The sequence below is a fragment of the Manacus vitellinus genome, unplaced genomic scaffold (assembly GCF_001715985.3).
Source record: "Manacus vitellinus isolate BGI_N305 unplaced genomic scaffold, ASM171598v3 scaffold_11_pilon, whole genome shotgun sequence".
In the NCBI taxonomy this organism is placed as follows: Eukaryota; Metazoa; Chordata; class Aves; order Passeriformes; family Pipridae; genus Manacus; species Manacus vitellinus.
The window spans coordinates 4100470-4113850 of NW_021938895.1; the positions used below are offsets into that span (position 1 = coordinate 4100470).

Consider the following 13381-nt stretch of genomic DNA (forward strand, 5'->3'; position numbering starts at 1 on the left):
TAAGTTTGTGCTAGTAATTAGTAAATTATTAATGTCTCATAAACTGATATTACAGCTATGATAGTGAAGGAGTGGCAAGTGGTACAGACAGGAGTTTGAACCAAGGTGTGTTCCAGCTGAGCTCCAGTTCTAGCTCCACTTCTGCCATGACAGAAATGGGTCTGCCTGGTTCCAGTTCAGACCTGTAAAGCTTAGCTGAACTGGAAACCTTGGACTGTTTTGAAATAGTCTATTCTGGAAAGGAGATGGAAAGTGAAAGGAGAAGGATGACACAGTGCTGAGGACCCACAGCACTCTCTGACCACCTCCTCCATGTGCCAGCCATGCCATTTAGTATTGTTCAATGTTATTATTGCCTAAAACATTTACACAATATTGAACTTCAAGCAATCACATGCTCTGGACAAGAAGAACACATTTCTTGTGGCCATCAGAGGAAGGGCAGAGGCACTGGTGATGTTGCTCTGTACACCCTTGCTGGGGCAAATGTTCCCCACGCACACAGGGCAGATCAGTTACCAGGGGTGGGCACAGCAACCTTTCCTTGCACCCACCTTCGTGATGACTCACATACATCAGACCATAACTCTGTATGCAGTAACAAACCCTGTTAACATTTAACCTGGAATGGTTCAGCCAAATCTTGTTTACAAGAACACTGGACATGGGAAGGACCTTGTCATGGATGCAAGAAAATTGCAGCTATTGCAATGCACTCTTTAATTTTTTGCAAATTCTGCAGATTTGCAGGACCTCCTCCTCCATGGGAGTCCACCTCCAAATTTTTTGGTGTTTGACCAAGTTGGAATGGTGTAGCACCCAAAATTTGCTCCCACAGTTATAAGCAACCTGTGCTTTACAGCCTGGTATCTATGCAGAGATCATCCTCCAGGAAACAAAATGTCATCAAGATTCCAAGTATGAAACAAGGTTCAACAAAATAAGTTATCCAAGATATGAAACCTGTTGTCACTCAAACAACAGGATACACTCCTCTAGACCATTTTCCACTGGCCATTATGTCAGCATTTAAAATTCAAATTGCAAGTCAAATTAATGATATTTTACTCTGTGGGTTTCTTAATTTATCCTGTAAGAGTTGTCAGAAGAAGGTTTACAAACCTTATCACAAGATCTCAAAACCTCGCTAGATGGAGTGATTCTTACCTAGAAAGGAAACGCAGACTTTACAGAAGGTATGAAACTGGAACTTGCTGGCAGCTTCCAGTAGGGTTTTTGCATTGGCTGAATCTATGATCAAAGAACCTGTATAAACAAACTCCAGGAGTAACTCCAGGACATCCGCAGTGAGGTTGGACATGGCCAATTCCAGCTTCTCCCCGCTTCTGCTACTGTCCCGTGGTGACCTGGTAACAGCAGACAATTAAATTATGGACATTACACCATCCCCATTTTATTGGCATTTATTGATTAGTGAGGGCTATAAAATCGCTTTGCACATCATAATATTTCTCCATTATTTTTGTTTACGGAACTGAAGAATATGAATTTTAAAATAACTGAACTTAAAAACTTTAACTGGATCTGAAAGAGAAGAGTCTTAAAGCAAGTCTTACGAAAAATCTGTTTATTGCTACTTTGCATTTTCATGCAAAAACAGTTGCAAAAGAAAAGGAAAGGAAAGGAAAAGAAAGGAAAGAAAGGAAAAGGAAAATGAATGATCCAACATTAATGAAAATGAGGAATGGGATTAGCTTTCAAAGGGAAACAATACATTTTAACATCTTGGTTAACATCTCATCTTCTATGCATAATATAACTGTTAAGGAAAAACAACTCTCCAATTTCAAGAGAAAAGGTCATCTACTTTTTCAGGAATCCAGCACTGGAATAATTTTAAATGTCATGTGCACTTAAGGATACATTAAAGACCTTTTCATAAGAAATAAGAATAAAAATACTAATTTCTATTTAGCTTGAACTTCTCAGTATGTTATATTAAAGTACAGATACAATCAATATGATATCTGCATACAGATATAAAATATAAATATATGCTTATTCTAAAAATCTATTGTTCCCTTTTAGGCACTAAAAAAAGGAAGCCCTTCATGGCAATTGCTTTGAAAACAGAATACAAGACAAGCTAGACAGACAAAATGGTTAGAGCAAAGAAGGGAGGGGGGGAAAACAACAACCAGTTCTGCCACAGGAAGCCAGCAGCCATCCTCTAGGAGTTTCATGACTGTGGCCTACGATTTTTCCTGCATGAAGTGCTGAACAATTTGGGGATCAGAGTATCTCCTGCATTTGAAGTGTGGATTAGTGCTTGTGAAATTATTGGACAAAAAGAAAGTCATACTGAATTAAAGTAAGGGCCCAGTTCTTAATGCATGGTTGGCTGATGTGTCTGCAACACTAAAGACAGATTACACCTGAAAGACAAAAGTGATGATAAATTTGGTAACATCAAGGAGGGGAGGGGAAATCTGTTGGAGTAAGAAAATAAATTCTTTTAATGGTTAGGACCATCCAGCACCTTCTCAAAGAAACATAAGCTTTTGTCTGTCACTGGACAGCCAACGTCTGCTCGCTCCAATTCTGCTAAAGTACTTGCAAAAGCCATTGCACAAGTGACACAAAACCGGCATACAATGTGGTGTGACATTCATGGACTGGCCAAAGCATCACTATTCACAGGTAACGCCAGCTTTAAGCATGAGCAAAGCACTGCCAACCTCCTGGATTTACACAGCTGTCTAGAAAGGTGATGATCAGACCTTTACTACCATAACGGAGGAAAAATAAACGACATATAAGCTTTGGTTTTCTTCCCGCATGACACCCCACCCATCCACCCCAATAACACCTAAAATCATTTGGGAAAATGCTTCAAATTTGCAGTGGATGCTTTGTCACTGGCCTTCCACTGACTAGCCCTGTTCAAGTCAAGGGCACAGCTTTAATTTATACGAATCTCTGCAAAATCAAAGCTTTAAAGAGGTTTCATTTTCAATGGAGGAACAGCTAGCAGTTCTTAATTTTACAGTCTTCTCTAAGGCAGTGAACCATGGTTACTCCCATTCACAAAAGAAAACTGAGGCAAAACCAAGGTAAAATCACTTGCCTATGAGCATAGATAGTCGGGGCAAACCAAGGAATTAAACCCCATTTTTAAAATTCTATATGTTGAACTGTCCCTTTGCATGGCAACACAGGTGAGTAAGATCCTATTCCAGAAGCAGATGGGTAGGAATACATACTGATCATGATACCTGTCATATCCCAACAAGCACAGATGTGTATGCTACCCTGAATCCTTATGCTTTATCACACCACAATATTCCTTCTGAACTCTTGCATATGGATTCAATTTTGCATTCAAGGCAGAAGACCTCAGGTGTCAAAACAGAAGAGTTGCCATTTCCCAGATCCTCGAGAGGATGTCACAAAATGTTGCGTTTTTTCCTTTCTCACACTCACACACCAGTAATATGCCTCACATCTGATTTATCTCCAGTTGTACACACTTATGGTCCTGTGCTCTGGGCTATCAAAATGCCTCCTGGTACTGATGTAATTCTTGCTGAACAGCTCCCAGAAGCGGTTTGTACCCGACAGTGAATTCATGTTCATGTGGGCTGACTAATAAACACACTGCCTAAAATTTAGGGGGATTTGGAGGTACCCAGCAAGTGACAGAGTTGGGCTGTTTGCACTGTAGGAAGCCCCACCATAAGCAATTATTTATATATTGGCACTAATTGCTCTGTGCTGGTGATGGCTGTGGGAATGACTGCGTGTGATCCGTTGGGAATCGCAGAGCAGAGACCAGGAGGCACAAAGGAAAGGATGATGTGACACCAATGTCAGCACAGACACATACCCACGTTAGCAACAACTGCAAGCTGCTATTTTTCAGAATAATTAAGTAATAATCTCTTTTACTTTGTAATACACCAAGCAATAAACTGCTGCTGCAATTGATTAAATGCCAAAGAAAAGCTAAGGTGTTTAATCAATCACTAGAGCCACTTATGGCAAGTATAATACAAAGCTACAGAGATTATTGATATTACACAATGAGCCAGAAATGGGAAAGGAAATTATCCCTATTCCTGCCTTGGTGATGCCTTGAATGTGTGGTGCTGTTTTGCTTGTGCTTTCTAAGCAACGAACCCTTCGGCTCCACATTTGGCTGGACCATATAGTGAGCACAGGCTTCATTCAGGCTGCACAGGGAAATCACAGCTACTCTGGCTTCCACAATGGAAATCTGGCTTGTTACAGGCTGGAGAATGGGCAGGCAATTGGTTGAAGCAGGTCCAGGATCAAAAATAAATGTTTGAAGGAAGAAAAGAACATAATGTGGGGAAACAGTCTGATATGACTGACGTGGGAAATTCCATAGATTTCTTCTTGAAACTATTTAAGTGAATTGGGTTATGGCATTGCCCTCAAAACCTGACTAAAGGTTTCTGTGTTCCTTGTTTTCACACATGTTAGAACATGAATATGCCCTGTGCAGTTATACTTCATCTATTTGGGGCAGAACCTTCTCTCAGCTATTGTACAGGAACCGCACTAAAGTGACTAAAGCTAAGAATAGAATTTAGTCCTGTAATGCATTTGCAGTGGATTGGGGGAAATCTGTCAGAATATATGTATATGTATATACAGCAGCTCATCCTGTATCACATCAGGAGGAGTTTTGTCAGTGGCATCTGTAGAAGCAAACATTTAGAGAAGTCTGTTACCAGAAAAGCCCTGACTTTCTCCCTCAAGAGCTGGAAAAAAAATCACAGTTCTACCTGGTACATACACTCCAGTTCCCCCACTCCTGGAACAAACATGGGGTGTTTTGGGGATGGAAAGCCTGCCTCCTTCATGTTTCAGTCTCACTTGAAGCCAGGCAACGTAAACTTATCGTCCATGGACATCATTAAATGTGGCACATGCTGCTATTTGCCCTGCGAACTCTAAAGTTTAAACAGAATGATGTCATTTTATTGGCCTTGTAATCATTGCTCATATTATAAAGGTCACACATTTCACATTGTGGCAGAAAATCAATAGCTCTCCCAACAGCCTCTGGGGGAAAAAGTTTTGCTTCTGAAGAATAATATATAATAAACAATTTTAGTCCTTACTTTATCATGGCTGTAATCTTGGAGAAAAGCTACAGTAAAAATCTGGCAAAGGCTGATATATAAACTCATTAAAATTGGGAAGTGATTTAGAACAGGACTTTAAAAAAGATTTATCTTGAGCTAAACAGCAAAGAGATTTGTTTAGGTCTACATTTAAACAAGCTCCAAGAGCTCTTTAACAGCTTAATTTTATGGTAGCTGTTGGGGAATTCTTTCAGATTTACAAATCATGTATTTCTCCAGCAAGATGATAGACCTGAGCAATGTGCAAGCAGAACTGAACCTGCAGATAAGCAGGAAACACAGATACATTCTGCTTGGGTAAGGGGGGAGTTACTGAAAAATATTATGCATTGTCTGGAATAATTAAGTCAAACAAAATCAAGCCAATGCCTTTGAACATATTCTGGCTACTTATTCTTCAACTTAATTACTTAAACTAGAGAAGACAAAGGCACAGGGAACCTTTTAAAGCAAAAGAAGGTTTGATTACTCTCTCAAATAACAAATCAAAATCGGTGTCCCTTTCTGTTGACTAATATATAGAAAAGACCTAAAACATTTAAATACTTGATAGCAGGAAAAATAACCCTAATACCTCATCTGCAAGATGTAGGAGTGGAACTGACAAAAGTAGAGAACTTTACATTTTTGGTATTCATTTGTCCTTGAAAATCATTTCCGCACATATAATACACACAGGCAAGAGCCAGCACTAGTGTTTTCATGCTTAATAGCAATGCAACGGAGTTTTCTGCATCTTGAGTTATAAATAGATGTGTATCTATGCATTTTCCCTGCATTATTCGTATCAACACGTTCACATAACAGAACGTCTGTGTGATTCTGTTCAAAACATTTAATAGTGAGATGCCTTGATTTGCAAAGCCGCATTCAGAGCCTGGCTAAAGTAGCTGTGTAAGTGAAACACTGCTTGAGCATCAATTTGTCAATTTATGGACAGCGCTACCGCCTCTCATTCAGCCTTCCCTCATGGTTTGGATATGCTGCCTTTAACTGGCTTGCAACATTATTTTGACTGACTAATGGTTTGGCTACAGCTTCACTCAATTTTAGATCAAATATGAAAAGCTACCTATACCCGGTGCAGACGCCAGCCAACGCTCTGTTTACAAGCTATAGTCACAAAGTCAAAACAAATTCTGGATGTTCAAAATGGAGCCATCTGCACGGAATAAACATGAAAAATGTGAAACATTTTATGTAAATGTACATTACTGTCTAGGAACAGTTGGTTCAGCTTCTTCCCAGGCTGCCTGGTTGGGAACACAAGGACTGACAGAGTTTGTGACACCTATTTACATTTGATGCCATATGAGTCACTGTGCCGTAGACTCAAAGGTATGACGTGTATTTAAGCTATGTGCTCCAAAAGGGCACTGAAATAAATGATTATTTTTTAAAATAAAGACATATTTAGAATTATTATTTGTGATTTTTCCCTGGACGTGTGGGACTTGCTGTGTGTCTTTTTCTTTCTACCTCCCCAAGGTCCACCACTATCTGCTTCTCCCAACAGAAGTTAGCAGCAAAGAGCTACCTCCATAATACAGCCTCAATTTTGTTCATATTTCACTCAGAATCTATCTTTAAGAAATAGGGAAACACACTCATTCTGGTAGTGTAATAAAAAAAAAAAATTGCTGTCTTTGACAATTTATGGCTCAGTGTCTTATACAACTCAGGAGTCTGAGTATCTCCACTAAAAGTACCTGTTTGAGCTACAGGAGGCTATACAGGACTGCCAGCAGCAAGCAGCAGCTTCTGCTCCACCCTGGACTGAGGAAACCGAAGCCCATATTTTGGGGTTGGTCCCCCCCTGCTTGGACCAAAGCAATGGCCTGTCCTACCAGCCAGCTGCCTGCTGACCTCTCCACAGTGTGCCCTCCCAGGACCTGCCCCATCAGCTTGACATGCTGATCTCGCTGGTTTGCTCCTGTTATTAGGAATATAAATGTTTATTCTACAGTAATTGTGTTCCCATTCCATGAGAGCAACATATTTTCTACTAAGATAGACAGGACAATAAAAAAAAAAAAAATCAAATTAAATCACTTTGTTCCCTGGACAGTGTTTAGGTCTCCAGAAAACAGGAAATCCAAAATTTTTATGTAAGATGAGGCACTTAAATGAGGAGAAGCTATTTCTTTTTATCTCTGTCAAATTATTTTGATTACCAAAGAAAGGACTCCAGACTAGGATAGACAGCTTCTCATGAGGCTTAAGAGTCTGTTAGCTGTGTGCTCATTAGAAACTGCTGTTCAAGTCGACACAATTTAGACTGAATCTCTTGTTTATTGTGGGATTTCAACTTTTTACTTTAATCCTTAAAGCACTGAAACTCCAGGCAAAGAAGAGAGTGCAATATTGCTGCATCTTAACTGTCCACTATTCGATTTTTTACAATCTTCAGAGTTATTAATGGTTCAAAACCCATGTGTATTTATCTCAGGAGAAGCAAAAAATAAACTTCATTATGTTATAGCCAACCTTCAGCTATGTACAAAACAGATACAGCACTCTACACAGAAAGTTGTATTTTGTACCAAAGATCTTGATTTATCAGAATAACACACTCACAAGATATAAAAATATAGATGCCCAAACATACCAACATACATTTCCATGACACACACCAAGATGCATGTGCATACTGAGGTAACAGGTTATTTACCGAGTTATACAAGTTTATGCAGCTGCAAGGTAATCAATCATGTAAATGATGACAGGAAGGGACATTTATAGAGCAACATCATTGCAATATGTATGTCATAAGGCACTGAATGTTTTATTAAACAGGATTTAAAAAAAAAAAAATACATCCCAGCATTGCTTCTCCTTTGGAACTGTTTTATCAGCTCAAAATGTATTAACTTGCAAATCTCTGCCTTCGTTATACTATCTTGTAGATAAACATTATCTTTGAGCCTCAGTCACTATCCATCTGTCTCATGAGAGAAGAAAACATGTACTGTGACGGTACTATTGTATGATTACAATAAAGAACTAGTAAAATCACACGATTAAATAAATTACATTGTTTAAACATGGGTTTGCAAATGTGTCAGGAAAATTTACCTGACCAACAAATCCATTTGGTCACTTTTTATCAGGATGTTGATACAAATAATGTTCCTTGTTCCAGGCAAACAAAATCTGGCCAGACTAGTGTAACTTATTAGGGTCAAATGCTGCCAGTTTGCACCTGCTCTATCAGAAGAAAATCAGGAAAATTAATGGCTGTGAGCTCGGGCACGCACCAGCAGCTCCCGCTAATTCACCATCACAGAAATGATCATTACAAACCAAGACGAGCAATGGGATTAACAGCAAATGCTTTTGTCCACGGACAACATGGCCAGAATAAAATAGAGCAAACAAAAGAACCACGTTTCCTATATACCCTTAATGCCATTCACTGATGGAACACGATCTAAATGCTCGGGATCAGCGGCAGCCTGTAACGCTATAGACTCGGAGATCACAGTCGGAGGCACAAATCTGGCTCCCTGCTGAGATTTAAGAAAGAAGATGACGAGTTTGAAGATGCTAGCTTAAACGACTAGCGAGAGAATGAAGAAGTGAATAGCAAGTGCCCTTGGAAGAACAGTGTTTCATGACCCAGACTTTTGCTAGGGACTGAGAATAAACTGAATCTCACAAGGTACTAGCGGAAAAGTAAAAAAACTGGGCCAACTTATTAATAGTGTGGGATCTAACTTGTTTGCAAGTATCTCTGTCAGCCTAATTCAGTCGCAAAATAACCTGGATGAGAGCTACTATTTGTTAAAGGTAAATAAAAGATGCAAGCAGGTTTTGGTGGATTATATGGGAAGGAAAATTAAAAATAAAATGACAGAATAAAAAATTTATTCTCATCAAACTTAAAGCTCACCCCTTTACCCAACTCCTATCTGATTTCTTTTAATGTTATTTATTACACCATCAAAAACCAACTTAGCAGAGAGTTGGCATGCAGCTAATAAATCCATCTCTTAGGAATGCAGAGAAATTTATACAAGTAATTATCTAGGTAGTCTATCCAAGACTCTTTCTCATCATTGCAATGTCTAGAGGGAAAACAATAATAAAATAATGATAATCACAATTATTATTTATTACTACTACTATGATTATGGCAGTGCCCAAAGATCCCAATCAGCATTTCAGTAATTAGAATTAATTCTGTCAGGCACTGGTTCTTTCTCCTACAGCTACAGGGTGTTGCTAGTGCTTCTCTACAGTACATGTAGAGACAGACACACCAGTGAAAGGTACTACACCACATCACTATGCCACTACAGGCAGGAAAGGGCAGGAAGCTCATCACTCCCTGCCCACTCCAACCTGCAGAACTGCTTCGAGTATTTCAGTCACTGAAGCTCAGCTCTACACAAGCAAACAGAGGGCACTATGATCTGATATGATCATAACCTGCTCACATTAATTCAAATTCATTATTTCAATCCAGCAATGGCTAATCCTTGATGATTTAAATGAAAGGAGTGAACTGCTGATCCCCAGAGCTACCTGCAAGCAAGCTGGAGTTGGAGATTTGATTATCCTTCTTTTAGGACAAGACTGGCTCTTGGAAGTGGCCCAAAAATGGCAGTTTACAAGAACATGGCTCCAGTTTCTATGCCATGGAAGATTTTTTCTTTGTTGCCTTTGATCCATTTAGCCTGAACTGCACCTTGTTAGATAATTGTTTCCTTTCACTCCTAAATTTCAGCATAGTCAAGTCTAGACTTGGGCTGTGAGATATAAGTAAATATAGGTAGGTCACCCACACCGGCATCTTATGAGTGGTTGCACGACAGCTGGGTGGCTTGCAGACGGGTACAGCCAGAGAAAGAAAGGTGATTAGTCTGTCATTCCTTGGATAAGATTTGGAGGATTTGTAGTTGAGTCTAGAAATTATGTGAGCAAGAAGCCCCAGCTACAGTAAACAGAGATGCTGTCAATGAGGGAGAGAGAGATTCAGGGATCTGCTCGGTGCCTCTGGAAGCTGCTGCCATTACAAGGCAGCAACTTAATTTCTGTGCTGCACCTTGAGACTTGAAAAGGAGCCTTTCTGTCCTCCTTTCCAGGGTTTCTCTTCAGAGAAGGACACGTTGCTCTGCCCCTCCTTTCAGAGCAGCATACAGCCCAAGCCACTCACCCTCCTAATCCACAGCCACGCTTCCCAGGCTGGAAATTGCCAGGCTGTGACGCCTGAGATGGGCTTTGCAGCAGTTCCTTAGCCTGGCAGCCCAGAACACCACTGAATATTTGTAAGCTGTCATTCATTTATGTAGAAGACCATACATTTGCTTGATGAAAACATGTTTTCCAAGGTCTGGCAGCTGCAAAATTTGCAGCCCAGCAGGGAACTCCAAGAGGTGGGCGGGCGGCTGCCCGGGCAGGCAGAGCGAGCGGAGCGCTCACGGAAACGGGCCACAGTGAGCAGAGAGCTGTGTTCCATGCCAAGATCTTGTGCATACACACAGCAATTATCACTGCCTCGTTTAAGAGAAAAACGTTGTCCATAGCACAATTTACACCTGTCCCCTGGCAGTAAAGGGTGAAGGATATATTTTACACTCCCATGAGACCCCCTGTTCCCATGGACTCCTTTAAATTGTTTAACAGAAACTCCTGGCATTCTGTCTGGGCACAGTATACCTCTCTTGGCAGCTGAAACAAACACAGTATTTTTAACTCCCTATTTCTCTGTTTTCAACTAAATGTTATTATTTGTTTCCACATTCATTCTGTTCTACAACGGAGCTGAAGTATGCAGATGTAGAAATGCTGCTGCTCCTCTCCTGGAGTTAAAAGAAAGATTCTTAATAAGAAGGAAAACACAAAGGGGTCACTAAGAGTAGATTTTTCTTTCATCTGCTATTTCTCACTTTGGGCTTTTTACAACGTAAACACAAACCAGACAGTCTGTTTTCCAGACACCTAAATGCTTTTGCAGTTTTGTCAAGCTGTTTCAGATGGATAGTGGCAGGTTTCTCTGTCGTGCATCCAAATGCTGCCTTTTCACACAATGGTGTAAAATGCAGAATGACATCTTCGTCTTCAGCGTGGGTGTAAAGCAAGAGGAATTTGGTCCTCTCACCCTAAAGGCTTTACTTCTCCTGCCCTGCCTTCAAGTCCCCAGAAAGCATATACAACTCTATTTTAGAAAAGAAAATAAAAATCTGAAGACTTGCAAAAAGAGGCAAAATATTGCGGAAAAGCAATCCGGCCATGAGGTCACTGGCTCTGTTTCACAGGAAAAGAAGGATGAACATATCATGGCCAGATTACACTGCATCCCAAAACCTGCTTGTCGCGACAGAATCGCTTTGTGCATGTGACTTACTGCTCTGTGCCAGTGGAATCAGGCACCCAGGATGACTTCCAGATTAGAAAGCATCATTAAAATCAAATCTTTAAAAGATAAAGCTTGTAGGACAGGATCTGTGTATCTTCAGTAACTGACCACAGAGAAGTCTACTTATAAAAGTCTGTTTATAAAAGCAAGCATTTTGACCAAGAAGAGACTTTTATGTCAAGTGCTTCCTATCAATAATGTCATATTTGGTAGAAATTCCATTACTCTGGGTTGGGTTAAGAAGAAGAAAACAGCAAATTAAAATGTTACAGTGAAACTCTCTGTTACGGAAATATCAGACATTCCATTTATCCAGCAGCTGCATTTGTCTATCCCAAATACAGCTGGAAATAAAAAAATGTCTCTTCATGGGATTTTCCAATCTTTCCTTCCTTCTGGAATACACACACACACACACACACACACATACACGTATTTTCCACCAGTTCTTCTAGCACAGATACAAAACCAGACCTCATTTCTCTCCTCTTCCAAACCAAGAATGGTTTAAATAAGAAAATCTGTGCTCTGGAGATTTTTTTATTTTTTTTTGATGGATCTAGACCTATTTCTTTCTTCCTGTGTGTATATATATAACTACATGCACATGACATTAAGAAAAACACTAATTTCTGAAGAAATCATTCATGTCCTTTTAGCCAACTATGATTCAGGCTGGTGACTGGCCTTTTTCTCTGGGCTGTGAAAAATGAGCACTTGAAGAAGGCAATTCATACTATTTATCATAAGGTAGAAATTGTCCTACGGACATTCTCATCCTTCCTCCCAACTGCAGAGAAGCCCAGACAACCAGCTTAGGCTGGACTCCTGAAGGAAGCAATGGAACATCCATGAGAAGTCCACAGTCTAATCAAATCACCTCGTCCCTCTTTAATAGCAAAGAGGGATGGCCTCCTCCTTTACCTCATCTCTTAGACACTTATTCTATAGGGAGAGGACTTGCCACTTGGGAGAGGTCTGTCTCACTCTCTGCAGACTGCACCAGTAGTTGAGAAGGTGAGGTTAGAGTCAGCCTGCCTTAGATGCCAGTCTTGGACCTAAATGTTAGTTACCTAATAAGAGAGACAAGCACCTCTCATTGGTCCAGGGGGATCACCTACCTGCCTGCACATAGGAACCTGAATTAGGAGAAAAAAGATCCTTCTGGAAACCTTCAAGGTGCTTCTCTTCATTGTCTGTACCATAAATTAAGCCTTTGCTTTGAGAGAGCTGATTCCTTTAGTATCTAAAATATAGGTGCAAATTAAAAGGCCAAAGTTGAGTAGACTGGCGTTGATGTGGTTAGCAGTGCATTCAAAATATATATGATGGCATTTAGGGGACAGAACCCTATTCCAGCTGCTGTTACCATCCATGTTCTCCTTAAGCCCTATACTGCAGTAGTCCTTTATGGATCCCCACACTACCCCTGAATCTCACCTTCCTTCCTTCGTGGGCAAAGTGATGTGGAACAGACATCAGGAACACTTCACACTTGCTGTTCCTAATACACCTGATCCTTTTCAGATGATTTTGCACTGGAAAGGAGTAAGATTGTTTTTCATGGTCAGTTGCTGTTGGGAGGGAGATGAACACCAAGTCCTGGCTTAGGCTTGAGTGCTGCATAGCATCTGACAGGGACTAGATAACCTGTTTCCAAAAGCACAGTGCTTGGTATGGTGCTGGACTCGGGCTCAGGACTGGACTAACCCAACCTCAAAAGGGATCATATATTTAGAAGATAATCATAGGGAACGAGGAATTTTCTGGATGAGGAGCAGAGTGCTCAGCACAGTAATAGCCATTTTCTGAGAAACTAAAGGGGTTTGAAAGTGCGCTCTCATTTCCAAATTTGTTTTGTAAATACCTTCAGAATTGTTTTGGA

General features: G+C 40.3%; 1 protein-coding gene across 1 annotated transcript in view; it reads right to left on the bottom strand.

The window, feature by feature from the left end:
• KLHL29 (kelch like family member 29) overlaps positions 1 to 13381 on the bottom strand; it is a 324813-nt gene that overhangs the window by 57003 nt on the left and 254429 nt on the right. Inside the window, 1 exon segment of the mRNA XM_029965827.1 lies at positions 1168 to 1367. Coding sequence (XP_029821687.1) covers positions 1168 to 1367 — 200 coding nt within the window.